This window comes from Gadus morhua, chromosome 13 (genome assembly GCF_902167405.1).
Source record: "Gadus morhua chromosome 13, gadMor3.0, whole genome shotgun sequence".
Lineage (NCBI taxonomy): Eukaryota > Metazoa > Chordata > Actinopteri > Gadiformes > Gadidae > Gadus > Gadus morhua.
The window spans coordinates 8,687,294-8,712,911 of NC_044060.1; the positions used below are offsets into that span (position 1 = coordinate 8,687,294).

General features: G+C 45.0%; 3 protein-coding genes across 3 annotated transcripts in view; 2 read left to right on the plus strand and 1 right to left on the minus strand.

Annotated features, from left to right (window-relative positions):
* Positions 1-665: 665 nt before the first annotated feature.
* Positions 666-17,910, plus strand: LOC115557004 (guanine nucleotide-binding protein G(i) subunit alpha-2). The gene is made up of 8 exons (XM_030374526.1): positions 666-1,269; positions 9,117-9,159; positions 9,623-9,764; positions 11,714-11,874; positions 14,345-14,473; positions 15,493-15,622; positions 16,292-16,445; positions 16,714-17,910. Exons 1-8 carry the CDS (start codon positions 1,152-1,154, stop codon positions 16,902-16,904), a joined length of 1,068 nt encoding a protein of 355 aa, XP_030230386.1. The 5' UTR covers positions 666-1,151; the 3' UTR covers positions 16,905-17,910.
* Positions 17,911-18,829: 919 nt separating this feature from the next.
* inka1b (inka box actin regulator 1b) lies at positions 18,830-21,340 on the plus strand. Its single transcript, XM_030374514.1, has 3 exons — positions 18,830-18,986; positions 19,212-19,260; positions 20,245-21,340. The coding sequence occupies exons 2-3, from the start codon at positions 19,258-19,260 to the stop codon at positions 21,199-21,201; spliced, it is 960 nt and encodes a 319-aa protein (XP_030230374.1). The 5' UTR covers positions 18,830-18,986; positions 19,212-19,257; the 3' UTR covers positions 21,202-21,340.
* Positions 21,341-21,801: 461 nt separating this feature from the next.
* The window catches only part of uba7 (ubiquitin-like modifier activating enzyme 7), a 34,307-nt gene continuing 30,490 nt past the window's right edge, over positions 21,802-25,618 (minus strand). Inside the window, exons 22-24 of the mRNA XM_030374513.1 lie at positions 25,301-25,402; positions 24,286-24,377; positions 21,802-22,557 (exon numbers count right to left, since the gene is read on the minus strand). Of these exons, the coding sequence (XP_030230373.1) occupies positions 22,425-22,557; positions 24,286-24,377; positions 25,301-25,402 (327 nt within the window). The 3' untranslated portion in view covers positions 21,802-22,424. The remainder of the gene's footprint in view (positions 22,558-24,285; positions 24,378-25,300; positions 25,403-25,618) is intronic.

Here is a 25,618-nt window from a genome sequence, read left to right on the forward strand (position 1 = left end):
TTTACAGCCAACTTCAGTGGTTTTTTGTGAGCATTCAAGTATTTGAATAAAGTTTGAATGGGCGATGCTTTAATCCACATATTGATAGGTCTTCAAACTAGACTATCTTTCAATGAAGTTTCAATCACAATCTAGTTAATTAAAGCCTTTTTCAAGCCGACCAATAGGGCATATAAAGATATGTTGGAATACATTCTTCATATCATAAATAGTTTTTGCAATCATAGTGATTTTTGGAAGCATTAAAAAATCTTCATGAATGCTGTATCATTTAGGATATTAAATCCAATCATGAAAACGCTTGTTTGAAATTTATGGAAAATGTATGGTCATATTCAGAAAAACATGATGTTTTATTCCATTTGGGGGCAGTACTTATCTTTTTAAGATACACCTATTAAACATGACTGCACTTTGCAAATTTACGCATAAATTATGCATCTGATCAAATACATCGACCCAAAGCCTACACCCCCCATAATGAGATGTATGCTACTTGCAGACCGATCAAAAAGCCTTAATTTTACTAATAAAGGAAACGTTATACGATCACTCAAACTAAATAGGCTAAGGCAAGATTATCTCAAACTAAACCACTGGCAGCTACCGATCGGCTGCCCACACTTTAAATCCAGCCCCCCCGTGGCACCACCACTGGCCAGTGTCCACAGGTCCCTCAATCACACCAGATCAACTCATAACACAAGAAAAAAAAAAGTGATTATTGCGCCGTCTTGTGTCACTTCAAGGGTAGTTGCAAGAAACTTGCAACTAATACCTGCTTTATACTCAGAGACTGCAGTGGCGAGATTACGTAGCCCACCGGATGATTTGATCAGGCCGATAAGTGAGACCGTTCTTCAGAAGGAGACGTTGAAGGACCACCGTCCTGCTCCCAGTATCACCTGCCGTCCCACTGTCGAAATGGACCAGAACACACACCGCCTGCAATGTCTGCCATGTAGCTCGGACATCAAATGACTCCGGACGTTTCCAGCACTGGGGTTGGACTGAAAGAACTGAACAACCTGACTTCATGCTCCGGACTGGCACGGGATGCGCAGTGGTATTGAAATTTGACATTCTGTTCGCACCGTTTAAATCTTTTCTTTTCAAAATCGGTCGGTGGACGCGTTTTTTTTTACAGCACTATGGGATGTACGGTGAGCTCCGAAGATAAATCTGCTGCGGAGAGATCCAAAATGATTGATAAAAACCTCCGGGAGGACGGGGAGAAGGCTGCTAGGGAAGTCAAACTGCTGCTTTTGGGTAAGGATCAATATGTGAAGACAACCGACCCTCTGGTCTGAAAATAACATAGAGACACAAGCATTGTATTTAAGATATCATATTAGTACCTCAGGACAAGTGGGGTCGTGGATTGTACACCCATTCAGTTCCCCCAGCATCTCTTTATTTGCGAAACAATACAATGTTTATCGTACCCTCCCTCGCAATAAATCGAATAATGCAATGTGTATCTTAATAACCGACATAGCAAGATGTCAAAGATCAAATCAAACAATGTTTATCTTGCTTTGAGAACACAAACTTAATTGAGACCTAACAAAATTATATATGTCCCACAATTTCAAGACAATAAATCAAACAATGTCATGTTTCCATGTTTGGATTCATAGATTTAATAGATTGTATTTATTATGCTGAGTAGGCAGTAGGCAACACGCACGCACGCTGGCACACACTCACACAGACACTCTCAATCAATATCTCTCTCTCTCTCTCTCTCTCTCTGTCACACACATACATACACACACACACACACACACACACACACACACACACACACACACACACACACACACACACACACACACACACACACACACACACACACACACACACACACACACACACACACATACTCACTCAGTCACTCAGGCACACACAAACACACATGCACACATCTCAGACACTGGTACACAGACACAGTGACATACCCCTATATTACTGTTGGCCATAGTACTTAATGCGACTTGGTTATAGTGATTATCATCAGCTGTTTACTGTCCTCCCAGCTGTTAATGGTGATGTTGCCATGACAAAAGTCATTCTGGAAGACAGTCAGGAAAAGAAGTAATCTCTCTCTCTCTCTCTCTCTCTCTCTCTCTCTCTCTCTCTCTCTCTCTCTCTCTGTCTCTCTGTCTCTCTCTCTCTCTCTCTCTCTCTCTCTCTCTCTCTCTCTCCCTCTCTCTCTCTCTCTCTCTCTCTCTCTCTCTCTCTCTCTCTCTCTCTCCCTCTCCCTCTCTCTCTCTCTCTCTCTCTCTCTCTCTCTCTCTCTCTCTCTCTCTCTCTCCCTCTCCCTCTCCCTCTCTCTCTCTCTCTCTCTCTCTCTCTCTCTCTCTCTCTCCCTCTCCCTCTCTCTCTCTCTCTCTCTCTCTCTCTCTCTCTCTCTCTCTCTCTCCCTCTCCCTCTCCCTCTCCCTCCCTCTCTCTCTCTCTCTCTCTCTCTCTCTCTCTCTCTCTCTCGTTCTCTCTCTCTCTCTCTCTCTCTCTCGTTCTCTCTCTCTCTCTCTCTCTCTCTCTCTGTCTCTCTCTCTCTCTCTCTCTCTCTCTCTCTCTCTCTCTCCCTCTCTCTCTCTCTCTCTCTCTCTCTCTCTCTCTCTCTCCCTCTCCCTCTCCCTCTCTCTCTCTCTCTCTCTCTCTCTCTCTCTCTCTCTCTCTCTCTCTCTCTCTCTCTCCCTCTCCCTCTCCCTCTCTCTCTCTCTCTCTCTCTCTCTCTCTCTCTCTCTCTCTCTCTCTCTCTCTCTCTCTCTCTCTCCCTCTCCCTCTCCCTCCCTCTCTCTCTCTCTCTCTCTCTCTCGTTCTCTCTCTCTCTCTCTCTCTCTCTCTCTCTCTCTCTCTCTCTCTCTCTCTCTCTCTCTCCCTAATGAGTAGGACCCTAATGAGTAGGTTTTTCTTCGGTAATAACCTTTTGATATTCCTGCTGACGGGGTTAGGAAGTGAGTCAGTATGGGCTTCCAATGAGACGGATGACTCCGGCACTCCCTAAAGCCTCCTTAGTCTAAATGATGTATTTCTGCAGCCTCGCGACTGACATCCTCCCACCTGCACCTCAGACGTGACTCAAAGCCCTTCCACAGGATAACTATACCAATCCGCAAGTGATGCGCTCCGAGCCACCAACAGGCCGGACCGCTGCACTTGGGCCAAATTAGTCACGCCTTTAAGACACATAGGCGAGAACAATTAGCGTCTTCTTCAGTATGCTGAGGCTGGAATGTCTGCTCTATGCCGGATTTCTGACGTGATTTAAGTGCTGCATCATCTCATCCGATGCTTTTCCTAGGGTTTGGGGGGAGAAGTGAATGACGTGAGGAAATGAATGTGTTTTAATGGCGTAGATCAGAAGTACTGGCCTTGTATGCGTGTAGATGACAGACCGTATGTACCAGGAAACGTATGCCTGCGTGATTGTGTTGGTGAGAGAAACACACTGGGAGTGGGTTCTATATATTGCTTCACGGAAATTGCTCGAGTCTGACACCTTGCCACAGTGTGAACTTTGGGGTCGTCAGATGTGAAAGCGTTGAGGGGATTCAAAGAGACGTGGGGACTACATTTATATAGGAATAGTCTCCTGTTTGGACTTCAAGTACGGTCATGTACTGTCAAAGTGGATGAAAGAAAAAGGCTTTTGCGCATTTTCCCATGGGTAGAGAGTGGATTTGGTCCCCGATATAATGTCTATTCCAGTGGGATGAGATCCTCACCATTTAATTTACAGAAGAAACCACCTTAATTATTTGATTTTCTTCGGGTGTCTTTTCACACCAGTATGCGTATAAATTAGGAATGCTGCCATGCTATTAATGAGCTTGCAGTCAGGTTATAGCAGAAGGTAATTATAATGTGGTTGGGCCCATTGTGTGATGTATTTCAGTGACTTGGTGCTAACTTGGAGTCACTTGTGATAATAGCGAACCTGTAATTGATTTTGATGTCATTAATTTAAGCTCCAGATAATAAACTATTCTTAGAGCGAGTGAATTCATATTAAGCCACGAGGCAGAATGTGATTTATGCTGCTTCTCCTTGGATGGATTCATGGAAATGTGAGGCTAGGATCCAGGCTTGTATAATAATAATATTAATCACTGTTTCTCCTTGGTAATGTTGTTAGAAATCGGATGCATTTCCCCTTCTTCCCCATATAATCTGGTGCAGTCCATGTTTGTATCCAGCAAAACATTCATCAGAGCTTATCTTTTGAACCATGTGTGAACCAATGATGTAACCAATAAATAAGACAACACCCTTGGGGGAAGATGTTTCTGAAATGTTCAGGAATGCACATGGAAACTCATAACATTCTAATCTCTGCACACTGGTGTATGCGTGTTGCTTTGTTGATGATGACCTGCGTTATCTTGTAGAAACACTAGTCATAAACACTATTCATTTAAGGAGTATGATATGGGGTATACTCCCACACTGGGCTGGGATGAAGCTGTGGGAAATGTGTTAAAGGAAATACGTGCCGCATCTGGCTTGTTTGGCTGGAAATAACATATTTCATAATTCATAGTATACGCTTTGTGTTTGATGGATGGGATGGGATGAGGCGTGAAATTTGTGAAATGTGTTTGAGGATATATATCTATATATAAAATAGATATATAGTAGCTTCAATTATCCATTGACAGCTTAATTTATATATACATATATATATATATATACATATATATATATATATATATATATATATATATATATATATATATATATATATATATATATATAATTTAGGCTTTTGATGCATGCATAATGTGTAGCCTAATTATTAATTACGCTGTAAATGAATACACAAAGCTTCCCTGGAGGGAAAGGCTTTCTACCTGCACAACTTGCTCTATGTGTTGAGCTCCTGCATGCCTTTGTATGAGAACAGACACTGGATTGGCTGCGGCCCCGCCCATTTCATCTGGAAGACCCAATCAACGCATCCGTATTTCACAGGTTATCAGATATATGTTATCCCCAGTGTACACTTGAGGAAAGCCTATCTGAGACCAGTTCAGAGACACACCACCAACACTGGCATATGGTACCGAAACAAGCCCATGTCTCAGCGTGTACACTGGTGTGTTCGACGACCACTGAGTTTGTGTGTGTGTGTGTGTGTGTGCGTGTGTGTGTGCTTGTTGTAGCTAATGTGACAAGTGGTGATGGCGTGGCCCTTGTTTCCATAGCGCTGAGCCGCCATCTCCTTCTGCGGCGCTGCCGGGCTCTATCCCGCTCACACTTGTAAATGTCAATTTAAAATGGCGTTCAGGTTTTTTGACCTTTTGAGCAAAGTCCCCCCAGAGAAAAGTGAAGTCATGCTTCGATCATAACGATGCTCCGCTGCTGTGTCGGTTCTGTTCCGCTCTGCTCCGACTCACACTCAAACTGTCCCCTTTGGGTTCCATGAACTTCACAAAACAAAACCACCATTGATTGTCCTGTGATAAATCTTACTCTTAGTTAGTGCTTACTTCAGTTCAAACAATAATTGATATAAAGACCAGAATAATATCGTTTTATGAAGACTAGGGGTAATGTATCACAGTAGCTTGTAGGCCTACTGGTAGATGAATGGGAATATTGGAACTGTACTGGTCAAATCTTCCTTGGTTGTTTCTTGGCTGCGGTCTATGGCTCAGAATAATTCTGTCCAATCTGTTCCATTTTATTCAACCCTTTTTCCAAAAATATATTGAAACAAGAAAAACATGATCTGCTGATCCACTGAGCATAAGTGCTTGATGATTGTAAATGGGCATTTAATACATCATTTCAGGGGCGTACAACGGTTTGAGTTTAGCCTCGTTGGCATGCCTCTCTACCCCCATGTGGTCCCAAACGTGAAAGGGTGCCTTCCAAGTCTGATGACCTACTTTCAGCACATCTCTTCCGTTGCAGGGTTTTAAACCACAATGCACCCCCTCTGCCCCCCCCACCCCCCCCCCCCCCCCCCCCCCCCCCACCCCCCGCCCCCCTCCTCTGCCCCATCTTCTCACTAGTGGCTTACAATGGCACACCTGTGCTTGCTATCCTCTGCTTGGCGGTTACCAGTTTACTAACTCGCCAAATTGAGTTCATCTGAGTGTTATGATTCGCGAATAAGGGGTTATTTTTAGCTCGCCGTGTCTATTCGGGTCATGTTGTCTGGGGATTGTTGCCATCTGCAGAAAAAGGCGGGAAGATGGAGATTGACTGCAAATCAGACAGCGGCTATCCTACGAACTATCTCCTGCTAAAGGTTCTGGTGTGAGACCAACTGTGCAGTAGAAACACTCAGGAGTTTGTTTATGAGTGTTGAGGCAGTCTTTAGGCAGTGTGCGGCAAGCATGCGTCTTAATGCAAATTTGAAATTGGTTCCTTTATGGTAAAAAAAAATTATGCATGGAGGCGGCATAATTGATGACTTCAGGCGTTTCTTCAGATAATGTAATCCAATAGGAAAATCAAAGTGTATCTCTCACATTCAGATCCCTTTCAGAGCGTGGGACCCTCAACCTTGCCCAGCTCATCATGGGGAAAGGGTTGTGACATCCCTTATTCTATAAATAATGTCTCCACCACTTTCTGTTGCTCAGCCGGCTGCCTCTGAATGGGCCTAGAGCTGTAAATAGCGATAGCGACGTCATTGATGTGTGTTTTGGTCAGTGTCACAAAGTCCTCCAGGAGGTTTTAACCTTCTCAATGACCGTGGTTGTCAGCTTGAAGGGAAGAAGTCTTGACACCCGGACGGTGGAGGTGACAAGTCAAGACTGACCCTGGGGGATGGGCTGACAGCTGATGTAGAGGGAGGAGGAGGCTCAGTCACAACACAACCAAAAAAATGGATGAGATCAAGATAGATTTGGAGCATTTAGTGTTGATTATTCATTTCAGGCGATGACACTTATTTTGTGTCACGTTGTTACAAGATATAACAGAAGGACCCCAAACAACAACAATAAAACGAAGGAAAAAAAATAATTTGATGGACTTCCTAGTGTATTCTCTCCTCACTTTAAAATATTTTACAATTTGGGAATCCCACCTGTGTCACAATACCACAGGAGCATCTAACTGTCCTTACTCATTATGCTCACCCAGCCCCCAGTGCCCTGCATGGATTACATTCTAACTGGTAGTAGTGGGAATGATGTTACCGCAGTTAACTGTTTCCCAGCTAATTCCTGGGAAGTCAGAGGCAATTCAATCCAGAGCTCAGGGGCTACTGGGTTGATTTAAATGGAACATAATAAATGGTTAGCTGGCCTCCCTTGGCAAGTGAGACCCCCTGAGGGCACTGTGTGCTAGCTTATCCCACATGACCAATCACCAGCTAACTTACCACACCTCTGACCAATCATTAGCTAGCTAGCTAGTAGCCACCCAACTGACCAATCACTAGCGAGCTAATTGCACACCTCACCAATCAAAAGCTAGCTCACCAAACTACTGAGCAGTCTGCAGCTAGTTCATTCAAAAATGTACATTATCTCTACATAACATACTGGATTCATCTTATTTCCACAACTAGACTCAAGATGCAAGCACTCACGCGGCTTGAAAAGCCAAGTCAATAAAATCAATACTACATCCAGTCATGTCAACTAATTTCGAAGAGTAGTACTTGACCGATCATTTTTGATAATCAAGTGGCATCATTGGCCCCTGCTCATGTCTGCTTTCTTAATATCTGATTCCACGTGTCTGCCATGCGGTTGGGCCTAATGATTAGATGTCCACAGGTGCACCTTGGGATTAATTCAAACATTGATCCCGGCCCATTAGTTTCATCACACATTAATCACGTCATGTCACTTTCACGTAGCATAGCATCTTCATTAAAACAGAAGAGCACCAGCTGTAGCCCTGCAACCCATAAATGAAAGGTAATTGGATTCACATACATTCCCAGTTCGTCAGCGCTCTGTGTTCAGTGGACAGTCAATACGATCAATGTCACCTTTGGCTCCTCAGAGAGCTTGATCCTAGATCCTGAATGAGGAAGAAATTCTTACCATTAAAGGAAGTTCAAGGAGAGACATTGTATTGTGAGCCGGCTGTTTCAGATTCTTTCACCATGTAGGCTAAATACATTTTGTAGAATAAGGTTACATTATTAAAACTATTAATAATTTATGATATGGTGTATTGCGGTACATAGTGAGCAAGGTATGGCTTAGACAAATAAAAAGGAGTTTGTCATAGGGTTACACAACCATCCAATCTCCTCAGACCCTAGCTGCTCCTAGTGAGCTACACCGAAGTCAGGTGGCAGACCAGACTATTGACAATGGGTGACCATGACGACCCTGACGTTCCTGGGGGGCATCATGCCCTGGCCGAGGTAATGCCCGGTGACAGGATATGGACGGGGGGATGACAGGAAGCAGTGGAGGAGACAGGCATGTGGAAACCCCTGACATTACTGAGGTAGCTCGGAGGAACCTGCTCTCATCTGATCAGCTTTGACTGGATGAACACAGCTCAGTGCCTGGATGAGGACACCTCTATGGATGACATGATTGAAAGTTAATAGTTGATATTACATTGTCAAATGTTAGATTAATATCATTTGAAAACCATTTATATTGTTATATGGGCATGAAACTTATGTTTTACTTGTGACCATGCCACACTTTTGCTGAACTTTGTCCTGGATTCATCTCTCAAATCAGGTATTAGATTCATATCAAAAGTCTGATGGCAGACAAACTCATATTTGCGTTTTACGTACTCTCACTTCATATTTATTGACCAATCATGTTGCCAGAGGCTGGGATTTGTAAGAGCCTAATTGGAGGACACAATATCGGCCAGCAGTAGTAACACTGTCAAGAAAACGTCTGTAGAGGTTTTAAATCAACACTGTGTAGACTGGCCTTTGTAGATGGACCATTCTGAATCCCTTGCCGTCGTGGTTTCCGGGCAAGGATCTGTGACGTCTTTCCCCAAAGATCCTGCTGTAAAATAATAGGACTACAGGATCCCAGAGATTAGTCCTGGACAGGATCAGCAAAAGTGTGGCATGTACACACATGAAACACGAGTTTCTTGAGGGTATAGATATGGAAGCCACTGAAGCACGCTGTAATCTGTTGTTTGTCCCAACAGGTGCGGGCGAGTCAGGGAAGAGCACCATCGTGAAGCAGATGAAGTGAGTGACACAATCGCAGTCTCCATCTGGACGAACAGAAGAAGGCCAGCGTCCATCCAGGCCAGAGATATGTAGTGACGGCCTGGCCTGTTGGCCCTAGATGGACGCCTTCTGTTGTTCCGTCACTAGAATCCTCTGGCAGAACAAACGTGTTTAGTCTGAACATGAGACATGGCCATAACATAATCATAATATTCTACAATTGTGTAATATGTGTAATGTTTACGTGCATACTGTAGCCATATTCCAGCTAATGGGGTTAATGGACTGTCACATTTTCCACATCCCATTAGTCGTTATTTTACAAAACGTAGTGCAGGCAATCATCCCCTATCTCAACAGTGTTGGACTGGAATGACATGGTTTGCTCACGTTAGCTACAACCGAAACGTCTGACATCTTTCCCCAACTCCTACACAGCGTTACATAAAAACATGTTATGTTTGGTGTTTTCTGTTGTCAGGATCATTCATGAAGACGGCTATTCAGAAGACGAGTGTAAACAGTACAGAGCAGTGGTCTACAGTAACACCATTCACTCTCTGATGGCCATTGTTAAAGCAATGACCACTCTCAAGATTGACTATGGGGACACTGCAAGGGAGGTAAGATATACAAGTTTTAGATACAGTATCACATGTATATAATCACACAAGCATGTGCACAGACAGATGCTCTGTTTTATGTGTGCATTGTGCTTCAGATATAACGAAAAAATTATTATTTTTTGCTTTTGAGTAAATTGCAACCCAAAAAACACCTAAAAGCCATATTGCCATAACTGCATTGCTTCCTGCCTCTAAGCTCCAAGGAAGCCCTCCAGTGAGACACACATAAACAAGTGGGCTAGTGGGCAGAGATATACTTAAGGCTTTTGTCACGACGACCCACTTTTACAACAGCCCATTTTCTTTGTTGCTTGCTTTGTTTCTGCAGTGTCAGGAGCAGCGGCGAATAATTAACAAAGGCCCAGCTATCTACAAACTGATGATGGCCTGAATTGGCTGCTTTTGATCCATATTTGGCATACTTTCTATACGTTCAGACAGGTTCCCCTAAGACAATGGCTGAAAGATAGAATTGTCTTTTGGCTCTCCCCCTCTCTTGAGCAGTCTCAAAATATATCACATTAGAATGAATTCACACACATATACTCTCATCTCCCTAAACGTGGTGTTGATGGTTTTTGTACTCATTCCCATTATTTCTTTCTCGATAGGCTGTGTAGACCTCTATGTAATTACTGTGATCATATTGATGTGTCTAGTCATAGCCTCCACACAAGGCACATAGTATACAGCTATAACTTTTTTAAATACACACACTATTGTATGTTATGTACATGAAAACACACTCATGAATAAAAATAGCCATAAGTATCGCTGGAGAGAATAAATATAAAGGAACAAAGACATTTAGCAACAATGCCTCCTTCACTATGATTTAAGCACCACTCTTGCATGTTTTATATATACAATGCGTTATATATACATAATGGGCTAACTTAGTGCCTGGTACTATCATTTGCTTTTTAATCTTTTAGCAGAAGCTTTAATACACGAACCAAGGACTTTTTGACCTCCTCCCTTGTAGCCACTACACTATTCTGCACTAAAAAGAAAAACCTTTAATAGCCTGCTCTCACATCTTCGGTTTAATACCACCCAATCTGTAAATACAAAATATTACATAATCATATCCAATGCTGTGTTCCAATATCCATACTTCCATTAGTACACTTAAATGTAGTACACTCTCCGCACTCACTAAGTGCGCTGATTTTCAGATGTTGTTCCAAATCGAATACTCCATGGTGCACTAACCGGAAATTACGATCACGACTGCCGTCACGACTCCTCCCCCACAATAAAGCTCCCGCTTTGGACGGTGAACTCTTTACACATAGTACTATAAAAAGCTATAAAATCTATAAAAACTACAAAATGACTCCATTAATGCAGGCTATGTGGAAAATGCGCCGATGTTGGCTCAGCCTGTCTCAGCCTTTTCCGCTACGTAGCTAAGATGGCTGCCGTTGAGTACGAAAGGTGTGCATCGATCCACAGTCAGCGGTTGGACCGTTTTGAGTATACCATCCTGGTCCTTTCAGTACACTTCTTTTTTGCCTTTTGGAACGCCCTACGTACTCAAACTATGTATACTGAGTACAGATAGTATGGATACTGGAACACAGCACAGGTCTAGTCACTTTTATGTGTTCTTGATCATTTCAAGTTTCAAAGGAGTTCAAAGGCCAACGTTATGACATCCTCTAACCCTAAACCGTCTAAACAGCAAACTAACCCCTGAGATGCAACACAGTCCTAACACACACTCCAACGGTTCCTTCTTCAGCGACGGAAGCCAATAGATTTGCATACAGCTCTATTATTCATTCAACCTTTATGCAGTGTCCTGAGGAGTCATCGAGGGCGACCCTGAATGACGAGGCAATGAAGACTTCCCCAGAGGAAAAAAATGGATTGCACTTTAGTTTTTTTAATTCACCGTTTTTTTTTCTTCTTCTTCGGTGAACGCGGCGTGCGCCCGGCAGGACGACGCGCGGCAGGTGTTTGTGCTGTGCGCCGAGGCGGAGGAGCACGCCGTCCTGCCCGAGGACCTGTCCCGCGTCATGAGGCGCCTGTGGGCCGACCGCGGCGTCCAACGCTGCTTCACCCGCTCGCGGGAGTACCAGCTCAACGACTCGGCCGCCTAGTGAGTAAAGCGCCACGTCTGGACGGGTCTAAAGGGATGATTATGGTTCCACCTCGACGCAACGCTAGGGGAATTACGGACCCATTACGTCCGTGCGTCCATCGCAAGGGCCTGATGTGCGCCTCCCAAAAATTGTAACCTTGCATCGAGGCACCAGCAAGGACTGTGATTGGTCCACTCACCAAGACCCGACGCAGAACCAAAGCAGGTTCACGACTGCGTCGAAGCGTCTGCGTGGTCCCCGCGTTGCGTCGACGTGGAACCATAATCAGCCCTTCAGGATACGTGTTTGGAAGTCCGTTGTTAGGGGCACGGGAACGACGTGAAATGAACCGCCTCCGCCTCTGTTTTGGACAGCTTAAATACACACGACAACTTTATTGAAAGGATAATACATGTAATTAAACGTAACCTTTATATGTGCGCACACACGCGCACACGCGCGCGCACACACACACACACACACACACACACACACACACACACACACACACACACACACACACACACACACACACACACACACACAGTGTGCTGAGATTGAAGTGGGGACTGGGCTTCTCTCACTGGCCTTTAAAGAAAAGCTGGTAGCTGCTGAAGCAATCAGTTAACCACACACAGCCAAAAGCCAATTAACTAATTAACCCTTACAGAAACACACCTCAGGCAAAACCAAGGAAATCAATGGTAAGAATTGTTACAAGAAAGAAAAGCAACACAATCATACCTCCTACCAAGGTGTTTTTATCTCAATCATATTGTTTAGCTCCGATAAATATAAGATAAGGTTTTATGTTTTGGTGCTCTGTTAAGTCAATGCAAGGAGATTAATTTACTTGTGAAATCACCTAGGGAACAAAGAATAGAAGTATGAGGTTATAAATAATTATAATCAGGAACCTGTGAAAAGCTCCATATAAGGAGCAGGATCAGGAGCAGTGACTTTATCTTGAGTGGCGCAGAGGTTCCAGGTTCATGTTGAGTCCTGGCAGGTTACCAGTTTTACTGTCAAGTGAAACGTAAAAGTATTATGTACAAATGACATTTTTAGTGACTGAATTATTTAAATACAATATGTTTCTTGCAAGAGCAAGTTCTGTTCTGTTTGTCTTTTTTTTTATTATTATAGTCAAATGGACTGAAATTGTATGATAGAGATAGCATTAACCATCATCTTCCTGCGTGCGCGTGTGTGCGTCTGGAGTGGAGGTTGGCTTAGCCACTAAAAGCATCAGGTCTCCCAGCAGGCCTGGGCGGTGATGTAATGCCTGGCCAAGTAGAGCAAGCTGTGTCCTTCAGCCTCTATCAGACACTCTATCACCGCCTCTAAGACCGGTTCAATTTCAAAACTTTGTTGCGATGATCTCTGAATATTCATCGGACGACCTCACATTAAATCAAAACGCCATCTTGTTTTTAGATCTTTTTACCTAATGTGTCTCAGTGTTTTCGTAGAAGCTTGCCAATGCTTGCTCACTGTGTTTATGCTCCATCCCTTTAAGATAGTGATAAACACAAGCTGCAGTGATGCTGACTCACATTTCTGCCATAGTAGACTAACAGAAAAAAACCTCTATATTAAAGAAACCAAAAGGAACATAAAAGCCATATTTTTTTTTATTAGATTACTGCTGGAATTTCTGTCTCTCTCTTTGCATGTGGTTGTGTTTCAATATGGTACATACTACTGAAGGGGAAGCAGTATGTTGCCATGGTAATCTCGCCACTGTGAGCTTCTCATGGGCAGGTGGGCTCTCAGTGTATTTATAGTGTTTATAGATATAGATAAGTGCAAAGCAACCATCACACTCAACCCCTAAATTACATTTTTTCCCGTGGACAGAAGGTCAGGTGAGTAAACGGCACTGCTCTGAAATGATAATTCATTCACTATTGCAGCCACAGGAGCCCATGCCAATGAAAGTGGGTGGTGGTCTTTAAGATCCCTGGGAAGATTTAAGAGCAACAATTTCTGAGTTATGCTCAGAAATGCCATAGCCATCCGTCGGTTATTAGGGAGTGAAGTGCTCTCTGACAATGTATGTCTCTAATGGACTGAGACGATTTAGATTTGACTGACTAATCAGGGCGTCTCTTCCCTTATTGGTTCTAGAAATCCATCTTGCATATCAATCACAGTTGGTCAAAACACAATACTCCTCAATGGCTGAGCAACACGGGGAGGACTGGAGCAGAGGGAGAGGGGGTCTTTTTTTTCTTCCCTTATTGGTTCTAGAAATCCATCTTGCATATCAATCACAGTTGGTCAAAACACAATACTCCTCAATGGCTGAGCAACACGGGGAGGACTGGAGCAGAGGGAGAGGGGGTCTTTTTTTTAGGGGTCTATTTTTAAAACCGTGTGCTATTTTCGGCTCTCTCTCTCTTTACAACTCTTGCATCTCACCTGGGCTTTCCCTGCGCTAGCATGTGGGGTTCTGTGCTTCACCTGTGCTGTTTACCCCCACAGCTACCTGAACGACCTGGAAAGGATAGCCAAGGCGGACTACATCCCCACCCAGCAGGACGTGCTGCGGACGCGTGTGAAGACTACGGGTATCGTGGAAACCCACTTCACCTTCAAGGACCTCCACTTCAAGTGAGGCTGACATCAGCGTAATTGGGCTGAAAACACAGACAGTGTCCCTTAAAAGCCACTACAGCCATTCAATGTGGCTTACATGTAATGCCTCGTATTCACCCACGCACACACTCATGCAAAGTGGGACAACGGTTGGCATGCCTTGCTCAAGGAATCCCTGTTACTTTGGCGAAGGCTGCAACATGAATTTGAATGTTGTGTGCAGGACTTAAGACACAAGACACACAGTCGGGTTATTATGTGGGAACGGGAGGGAGATGTTGTTCATTTTGAATGTTTGTTTCTCAGATAAAACATTCAGAGAGGTTTAATCAGCCAGAGAGGTCTGGCCTGTTGTGTTGTCTCTGGCTCAAGACCCTGAAAGGGCCATCTGTAATCAGACGTGATTTGTTTTCTCTCGCATTTATATTCCCGTAAAGCGGCCTCTGAGGCCTTTTGGGGGCTGAATAATAGATGGAGAATCAATAAAACGAAATTCACTGCTTTAGATTTCACTTCAATTCCGAGAAGTAACTATCGGAACCAATCTGATAGCCCCACACACTCATCTCTTTCATCAACAAAGGGTGCCTCACAGGTTATTATTTTTTTCACCTTTGCTCCCTGTTTAATCCGTCTGATGTAACAACAAAGATTTTTTTTGCAGTAGATAAGGGTTCCCCTTGTCTTTTACCTCTGCATCATCGTCCTGTTGACCTTCACGCCAAAACCCGCGTCCTGATCACCGCATCAGACCTCATTAAGAAGTTAATGTGCAGCCAAAAATAGACCCTGACTTTGCACCCCGCGTCGCAGTCGGTTTTAGGGCGGTGAGAGAAATGAGGCTGTCTTTTCTCAGCTCCACTGGCCCGCTCTCTCTTTTTCTATTGACTTTCTAGTGACCTTAAACACGGTCACACACGCGTACACAAACGCACGCGCAAACACACGTGCAGGCGCGCGGCGTGTGCGTGCATGCGTACACACTGACGCCTGCACACACACTCTTTTACACTCTACTTCCTCTCTCTCGGCAGGATGTTTGACGTGGGTGGCCAGCGGTCCGAGAGGAAGAAGTGGATCCACTGTTTTGAAGGAGTCACGGCCATTATCTTCTGCGTGGCGCTCAGTGCGTACGACCTCATGCTGGCCGAGGATGAGGAGATGGTGAGGAAGAAGGACTGAACCCAGCACGGTGCCTGCGCCGCAGCGCTACCATATGGGTCTGTGACCCCAGAGCTAGGATACATTACCCCTCTTTATGGGAACGCATTGTAAAACAGATGCCTCCGTACGACCCTGGAGGCATCGTATGTTAAAACACATGTTATTTCTTCACGATGATATATTTGCCTTTCATAACACTACTAAGTATCAGCAGGAGGGTTTGAGTTGGGTGCGTTCATTCACTGGAGAAAGACTCCTAACACCTTCTATGTGCTTTCTGTGCACCATCCAATTTCGACAGTTTGCTCAATATTGCCCCCTGCTGGCGGCCTTCCCGAATTTTGGGATTTAAAAGAGATGCACGTAGGATGCATCTTGTTCAAGGACGCCTACTGCTATGATGTGGACATTGGGGTTCCGCAACGTACTTGTAGGCAACTGCTAAAGTAATTGACTCAAAAGTAAATGCTCCTTAAAGGCATATGTCTGAATTATCTTTAAGTCGCTTTAGATGAAAGCGTCAAAAAACATTATTCGTTTTTCAGTGAAAGAAAAAGAAACGTACAGAAATGGTTTCAGGCAGCTGCCATTATTTTGTGTTATGCACACGACATCACAAACATCTTGGACGTAGTTAGCCAGTGACCAAGCCCCTCCGTCTCGTTCCAGAACCGCATGCACGAGAGCATGAAGCTGTTTGACTCCATCTGCAACAACAAGTGGTTCACGGAGACCTCCATCATCCTCTTCCTCAACAAGAAGGACCTGTTTGAGGAGAAGATCCCCCGTAGCCCGCTGTCCATCTGCTACCCAGAATACGGAGGTCAGGGCACATACTTCAATACTTCAGATCTCTTGTGCTTTTCTTTGACCGAGGGAGTTAGGCATCAGATTAGTTTAAACACAGCCTTAGTGTTGTAAAAAAGTTGTCCCTATATTAATTGTCTTTTATGTGGACTTAAATCAATTGTAAAATGTGCATGTATATGTGTGTCTGTATATGTGTCGGTCTGTGTGTGTCTGTGTGACCATGTGTCTGTCTGTGTGCATGTCTGTGCGTGCGTGTGTGTGTGTGTTTGTCCCATCCTCAGGGGCCAACAAGTATGATGAGGCGGCCAGCTATATCCAGACCAAGTTCGAGGACCTGAACAAGAAGAAGGACACCAAGGAGATCTACACCCACTTCACCTGCGCCACCGACACCAAGAACGTGCAGTTCGTGTTCGACGCCGTCACCGACGTCATCATCAAGAACAACCTGAAGGACTGTGGACTTTTCTAGAAGCCGTGGGATCACGCCGCCCTGTGATGTCATCGTTCTGGGGGAGTGGGGGGTCGGGGTTTGATCACTGGGTGGGAACAGTGACACGCGTCACTCACTAACTGTTTGATTATTTTCAATGCGTTCCTTTTGTCACTTTGCGTCATAATGTTACCGGTTCTTTTGAGACTTTTTATCGATAGATAATTTTACCGGCCGTGCGATCTTTTTCCGAAATATGTAGACAGGGTTTTTAATTACATTTGTTTATGGGATATAATTAACGCGCTGTATACGAGTAGGAAATAGAAAAAAACGATCATGTTTTGCAGACGTATGAATATAAAATGGAGCTCAATCAGTATGCCTTCCATAACACTGGTTTCCAACGCTACCACAGAAACAAAAGGCCATTTCTTCTTTTGCTTTAATATTGTTTAGGTTTTTGATATTTTGTACTCTTCTTTTTCAACCTTATTTTATTTTTTATTTCGACCACATGCTAGAGCTAGACAACCAGTAAATTGTCCCTGATAAGCATGGATTTACTTTGTCTGGATTTATTGAAAGATTTGGATGAACCAAACATATTTTGGAGATTGTCAAAATCCAACAGCATTGGGGGAAACGTGTTTTAAGGGTAAGGGTTTACATACAGTCTCTACTATACAGTCCATGCTTCACTAGCCTGTACGTCACACTAATTGATTAACATTCCATTGATAAATCGTCTTAATGACAAAGGACTAATATGTACACACTTATAAATACACACGTACATCGCCATTTAAGGAAGTGCGCAAGGTTTTTCAAAAGCCAATGTTTCCTCCTAAAATGAAATGTTTTTTTGTTTTGTATGTTGCCTTGTTATCTGTTTGCGGTATGGAGCTGTGGCCTGCGGTCTAGTATGAACTAGGGCTATTTCTGCTGATAGTCAGTTCACTTGACAAATACGCTTATCACTATACTAGGAAGCATATCAAATCTATTCCACTGTCATGAAATAAATCATGTTTTGGTAGGCCTTTCTGTGGTGTGGTCCTTTGAAAAATGGGTCATCCTGGGACACACTTTGGGTTTGGGAAACACTATTGGAAATAAATAGCTTTGTTTGAGCAAATACGTATACTACAGAATACTTTGTTGGAGTTCATTTATGTTAGGTAGTACAGATTGAATTGTTTTATTTGAATGTGTATAATGACAAAATACAAATCTGCAGCATGAACTGAAGCCCATATCTAGGTTGCCAACTAGAAATAAGATTCCCACCAAAATAACAAGATAGCCTAATAGTTTAAAAATGAATCCAACTGAATTGTTGGATTTTTTAAGGAAAAATGCATGTCTTCTCTTGAATTTTCTCACAATCTGCATAGTAATTGAAGGATCACCGGAGGCTTAGCTTGCATTGCAAAACATTGCTATACATAACAGATTGCATGACAATGGCATTCAACAATGGATGGAATGTTGATCGTTTGAGTGATTGAGGTGCAAAAAAGTGTGAAAACGGTTGACCTCACGAGGACGACCACGGAGAAGACGAGGTGGTCCACGAGATGGCGACACGTGACCCCCGATGGCTTCTGAATTTCAAGAAAGTTGCATCGGCGACTCAGCAGAGTGCAAAGATGTTTTAGTTTGCCAAGCGAACAACTTATCTAATCCAAACTAATAATAATTGAATAGTTACTGTAATTATGGCAATTATTTATTTTCAAATGTATACGATTACTAAATATATCTTGATGCAACATTTAATATCTAGGAGTAGCCTATACTATCTAGGCCATCTAGAAGTGTACTATATACAAGAACACCAGAGTCTCTCTATATATATATGTTATAGTGAAAGGTGACCACATGGCTCCCTCGAAGCGACATGCTTCGATTCAACTAAGTGTCTTGTTTCAGGGGTCGTCGTATTGGCTGGTTTCTAAGCCCGCCTCTGACTGGCTGCCGCGGAGGGGCTGAACCTCACTAAAGTCTGCGGGCAGGCCTCAGCCTCCGCAATCTGAGAGAACCGTTCATTGGAGAAGTTAGGAGCGCAAATTGTTTTTTTTCAACCTATTGGGGATTTATGTTCAAACCTATGCGAAGGTGAGTCTTGTTGTTATAACAGTAATTGATGTCATGCTTTGGAATGACTAGGCCTTCAATATATTGAATAGTAGCCTATTACTGTACTTATTAACAAAATGTTTGGGGTGAGTTGTGCAGTCTATTGTAGTTGGGAATTGTAGTGTGTCCAATGTGTGATAAGCCTGCAATACATGCATGATATCTTTTACTATACTAATTTATACTTTCTTTTTCATTTCAAAGGAATATTTGACGAATTCTTGGAATCCACTTAAGACACATCACAAACATGGTAAGAATTTATGTTTGTTTATTCTTCTTTTAACTTCTGTTTTTAAAACCATTGCCTTCATGATCATCTCTGCACGACCAACCGGCAAAAGAAACCTACTACTAAGGGGTGGAATTTCAGCCTCAGAATTGTCTAAACACAGCTATAGCGTTGTCGTATGTTTGTGGACAGTTTGCAACATGAAAAAGTTCTTCAAATATAAACAAAAGTTAATGCCGGGGGTGTCGCTACGACCTAGTCCGCTAGTGTGTGCGTGTGTACGCGTGTGTGTGTACAGTACGCTAAATCATATGTTGAGCGGCTGTTGTAGAGCGGGACTCCGTCTGTAGTCGGCCTTCCTCTTCCATGCCTCACCAGGGACCGAATGGTCGAGAGCTCCACAGCTGTGATAACAACACTGTGTCGGGCCTGGTGGTTTCCACACATGGACTTAGGCTCTAGAATTGCTGCTAAAAGTCAATGCAACGAAAAAGAACACATAGAATTATACACGTCATAATATGGACATTATATGGTGCCGGTCAGCTCTCTATTGTATAATTCCCAAAAGCTCACTGCATCCTGTGGTTAAACCAGGGCTAGGATGTTGGCTCCCGTCCCTCTAAAGATTAGTTATTTCTCCTTCCTTAAAGAAGCAGGAGGGTGCATTTCCCTGCATGAAATGTGCATCCTGTTTCAGTGTTTTTACTTTACGGGTGAAGCTCAATCCGAATCACGTTACCCATAAAAGTTGCTCCGAGGTTTTGTCAGGAATGCTCGCCTTGTTACAGAGCCACGCATCCACAGTGATCTCAGCTGGGAAGAATCTCATTGGCTCCGAAGCGGGCGAAGAACATCAGGGAACCGTTCGGGAGGCTAGGCGCAGCCAAGGGGCTGGACGGGGGAGCGTCCCAGGAGAGCCTTGTTACCGCGGCCCCGACACTGGGCGATGTCCTGCTAGAACTCCCATCTCTAACCCCAGCTCTCCCTCTCTCTTGGTTCCAGGGGTGTCTTGGTGATTCCAGCGTGTGCCTGGGCGAGCAGATGATCCGAACCCTCCAGGACCTGAAGCAGACGGGGCGCCCGCGGCCCCTGAGCGCGCCCTGCGCCGGCTCCTTCCCCGTCCCGCCGCTCTGCCAGCGCCGGAGCCGGCCCGGCCGGGACGCCCGGCTGACGCGGCTCCGCGTGTCCAGCTCCAGCGAGGCCAGCGCCTACGACTCGGCCTGCTGCCTGGCCGGGCCCCTGGAGGAGGAGGAGGAGGAGGAGGAGGAGGAGGGGGAGGCGGGGGAGGGGAGGCTGGGCCCCGGGTCCCCCAGCAGCCGCAAGAGCCTGGACCTGGACTCGGGGTACTCGGAGGCGTCCTGGCAGGACGAGGGCGTGGTGCTGCGGAGGACCCGGAACGTGCGGGTCTCCGCCTCGGCGTGCCTGCGCACCAACCGGGGCGCCTCGGGCCGGGTCAGGCCCAAGTCCACGTCGGACGCGTGCCTGGAGCGCTGGACGTCGTTCGAGGCGTGCGGCGGCGGCGCCGAGGACTGGACGGCGGCGCTGCTGAGCCGCAGCAGGAACCGCTCGCCACTGGTCCTCGGGGACAACAGCTTCGCCGACCTCATCCAGAACTGGATGGACCTGCCCGAGTGCCCCGAGCCGGCGGAGCTGCCGCCCAGCGCGGGACGTCGCCTGGCCAAGGACCTGCTGGGGAACATGCGCAGGAAGCTGGCAGGGAGGGCCAAGGGGGTGGAGGTGAGGCGCCGGCCGGTGGACCCCAACAGGGCCAGCCGGCCCCTGGAGGCCCCCAAGCGCATGTCCTGCCCCGTGGGCTTCCAGGCCCTCAAACCCTTCTTCCACCAGTCGCACACTGGCATCCACCAGCTGGACTCTACAGACTTCTACCAGTTCAACGCCCTGATGAAGAGCGGCAGCCGGCAGCCCATAATATGCAACGACATCATTGGATACATCTGAACCACGCTGCTGTGTTGGAAGAGAACGGACCCTGTTCCATAAATGTATATAGAAGGATATTTCGAATTTGACATCTGGTATGTTGGTACACTTTTTGTATACTGTTGTAATAAAAGGGTTTTCTATTTAATATGAAAAATGTGTTTGTCGGAATTTGGATCATAAGAGTTCATAGAAGTAAAGGTAATATCATGGTTTTTTATATCTATATAAACGGGGGTTGTAACGTAATGCAGTGTCCTGCTAACGGACTGATGAAAGCCTGTCTCATACCATGGCTTGGAGCTATGCGAGGGTAAAGGGGTGGAGAACAGTCGGCCTTTGTCCAGGAAAACTGTATGTTGATGAGCAGAAAAGGCAAGGTGGGGGTGGGGGGGGCATTGTGATGCAGATAGGCAGGTGAGAGGAACACACCTGGGGGTGTGGGGAGGGGGGAGGAGAGCGATTTCGGATTGTTCTGCTCCTAGCACTGGTTGCTAGGCAGGACATGTTTGAAAGGTTCCCCACACCTACGCAGTCGACTTGGCTGAAACAGCACTGTCATTCTGTGGTTCTCTCTATATTCAAATCCAGTTAGAGAAGTGAAGTGAAAGACGAATGTTCCTCATCGGCAGATTCACCTTTATTGTGACACTTGGTCATGAAAGCAGCTAATCATCAACAAAAACAGTCACAGCATTAACAATGGAAATCTATTTTGCTGCTGGAGCCAGCGAGAAGTTTTATAAATGAATACAGATTGACATCCCCACATGCAGATACAATTGGCGCCTACATGAAAACTAAAATACTAATACAGTTAAACAGATATCCTGTTTCCAGAACATCTACAATTGAAAAATATTTGGCAGCAACAAAAATCCCAATAATAGATGTGTTTAAGGCCTGGCAGGACAGAGGTGTTTTAACCTCAGACTTTAGAGAGAGCATATCACTGTCTTTGATACATTTGATGGTTTATATGAGTGAAGAGCCTATCAAGTGCATAGAACATTGCAATTGTGTGACTGGACACAAGTGCACTTAAAACATACAGATGGCCTAAAATTGTATTTTAAAAAATACAAGCACATTAAAACCTTTAATTTCACGTAATGACAGAAGGGAGGTAAAAAGCAGTAGTTTAGTCGTCTTTGCCCAATATTTGAAACACCATTGACCCTTATAACATGGGATCTTCGAAAGAAATGAAGAAGAGAGCTCCGCTGTGGACCTCAGTGACCTCACTGGAGCAGGTACCTGATGGGTGGAACGTCCTCACAGTCTTCGTCTTCAGCAAACGAGGCATAGATCTCCAGAATGTGTGTGTGCGGAGGAATCTCTGATTTGGTCACCATTCGCACCACATCAGATACACTGAGGAGAGAAAGGGTTAGGGTCGGATCGTTAGGGGGGGGTAGGGGTTAGAGGATTAGCTAAATTTAGTAATATTTGAATCATTGTTATTAGTAATATAGTCATATTTCAGGCTCAATTAAGTTCATTCATTGATTTGATAAAACACAAAACAATGAAAACCAAAGTCGTTTCTTATTGATTTCATTTTATTTTGTGTTTCTTTTATCATCCAAAGTGGCTCTTTGGTTACATTATATTTGCCACTGTGTTATATTAAGTTTAGTCCTGATTTGAATCATTTCACCACAAAGTGTAGTGTGTCAAAAGGTCAATCTCTCCATTAGAAAAAACTAACAGCTGGTTGGAGTCTGTCAGCCATCCCAGTGTTGTTAGTTCAGATCACAGGAGGACATCTGTAGCCGTTATCAGATGTGTGTTTATCATGTCAGTCCAGTCCCTCCCTCCAGTTCCTCTCAGACCCAACCCGACACAGGCGGTGTAGGAAGCAGGTACTCAGGCTGAGAGCCCAGGATGGGACTTCTAGAAGGACCATCGTCCGCTACACCAGGATCTCTCTACCCTACTCCTGGTCTCCTCCCCGGGCCCCGAGGAGCTCCATGCTCCCCTGGGACCCGGGTGTCAACACAGAAGCCAAGATAAACAAACACAAACAGCCCCTCCGGAGATTAATAATGAAGTAAACACAAAAAGTGGGCACTGGGAGTCTCGGGTCTCAAGATGAAATGAACATTTGAATATTGTCGGACAGGACGATGTGTTCCAGCATGGCTGTGCATCATCCCCCTGATTCTAGTTCAGACTCAAAGGTGAGTCATTCATCTTGCTGGCTCCTGGGTGTTGCTGCTGCATATATATATATGCATGTCCTCAGGGCCCGAAAGGCTCGCAGTGCTGAGTCTCTGGCAGGAGACAGCTCGCCCCCAGACCATCAGGGTTATAATGACGATGAGGATATAGAAGTGGCACGGACTATTAAACGCCAGACATGCCCCGACAGCTGCAGGCGTTTGTGAAGCAAGAGATACGAAAACAGGGTCGACTACAGTTGAAAATTAGCCTTCTGGCTAACACTGGCACATTTACAGAAGTGTTGATCAATGTGCACTGTCCTTTAAATAAATAAATAAGATGAAACTATTCTGTGGGTCTTGGACAGACTACCCGAGGTGGAACTCGAAGAGGGGACATCTCGTTTCAGGGGGTGAGTCTTCGTCGGGGGGGTGTGAAGTGAGCCACGGGGTCTCGTGATAGATCCCTCAACACTGTCCCCCCTCACCACCACAGAGGAAGCAGCCCTGTCCTGCCCTCAGTGCCTAAACAAACACATGCCGCGCCTCACTGGTGCATGCAGCACACCGCTGTGTGTGTGTGTGTGTGTGAGTGATTGCGTGTGTGTGTGTGCATAGGTTTTTGTATGCGTGTGCATTTGTGCATGTCCTCGTGCATTTGTTTTTATATTGTAGATGTAAAAACATTTGTCAGTCCTGAAGTTTCTTTTTTACCCAGATTTCTTGTTCTGAATAAAAAAATAATAAAAACAAAAACAATATAAAACACTGATATGTATATCTATGACATATAATTAAACATACAATAGAAGATGAACGCAAAATGGTGCCCTTGAGTGCATCCATTTTTAGATCCTCGCACTGCTTTCCCAAAACACAGGCCCGGTGGAAGTGCGTGATAATTGCATGTTTGGGTTCCGTGTTTGATCAGACATACCTCTGCCTCAGTCTGTCCTTGTGTAAGGAGGTGTCGCTGTAGAGAACAGCAGACCCGTAGTACAGACCGCTGACTTGCAGGTTGTGCTCCGTCTGCAAAGGATTAAAAGAGCAATATTTAAAATGGGATGAATAATAAAAGTGTACGACAGAGAAGTCATCAACCAGTCCCACTTCCTCCGACCATCAGAGGCCGGTTGTTTGAGGACACATGCAACCCACAAACAACCCCTCAGAAGGGAAACGCTAAGCCTCCCTACAAACAATACAAGGTCTGTCCGGGTGAGACCAAGATAGAAATACAACTGGAGCAAAATGGGAGTATTTTGTTTTTTGCCAAAATCCTCTTCCTCTTTGATTCCTCTTCCCCTTTGGAAAACAACTAGAGAGGAACCAGAAAGCCAAAGTTAAGTTCAGGGCAAGTATTGTCTTGCATCGAAGAAACGACTGACGGCCCGCTGGCATTTATCCTGAAGATGACCTCGACGCTTACAAAAGTTCTAAGTATACAGAGAGGGGACCTAAGTATACAGAGAGGGGTCCCCTTCCCCAAGGGGAAGGGGACCGATCTGTCTACGGTTGATGTAAGGTGGTTAAGTAGCAGACACTATGACAGACACTGACAAACACTGACAGGCAGTAAAAAATAAAAAATGTGGAAGGGTAGATGAACAGTGGAAGGAAGATGAACAGGTTAATATAAAGTGGAAGCTCAACTCATGCTTTTATACATGGAGCAGCTGGGGTCAATCAATCAATCAGAGCTCTCACATCGTGTGTATGTGTGTATGTGTGTGTGTGTGTGTGTGTGTGTGTGTGTGTGTGTGTGTGTGTGTGTGTGTGTGTGTGTGTGTGTGTGTGTGTGTGTGTGTGTGTTTGTCTGTGTGTGTGTGAGTGCATGCGAATGTGTGTGTGTGTTTCTGTTTGTCTGTGAATGTCGGAGTGTGTGTGTGTGTGTGTGTGTGTGTGTGTGTGTGTGTGTGTGTGTGTGTTGCGTGGGGGAGTCAGGCCTGAACCTTCATATGTTTAAGCAGCCCCTCCAAGGTCATTTCCTGCTGAGCGTCCCGTCGGCTCTCCACCGGGAAGTCGTCCCACAGGGTGAACTCCCTTCCTGCAACCTGCCGAGAGACGCGCCACACATGGAGTCAGACTCATGCACACGCACACGCACACACACGCACACACACACATACAAATACACCTACACCCACACGCACACGCACACACACACACACACGCACACACACATACAAATACACACACATGCATGCACGCACACTCACATAGAAATACACACAGACACACACAGGAACACACAAACACACACGTAAAAA

What these genes read in the sequence shown, in the direction of transcription:
- LOC115557004 (XM_030374526.1), top strand. Translation starts at nt 1,152, where the DNA reads ATGGGATGTACGGTGAGCTCCGAAGATAAATCTGCTGCGGAGAGATCC. An exon ending in CTCAACGACTCGGCCGCCTA is followed by an intron (nt 11,875 to 14,344) that starts GTGAGTAAAGCG and finishes TTACCCCCACAG; the next exon opens with CTACCTGAACGACCTGGAAA. An exon ending in CTGCTACCCAGAATACGGAG is followed by an intron (nt 16,446 to 16,713) that starts GTCAGGGCACAT and finishes TCCCATCCTCAG; the next exon opens with GGGCCAACAAGTATGATGAG.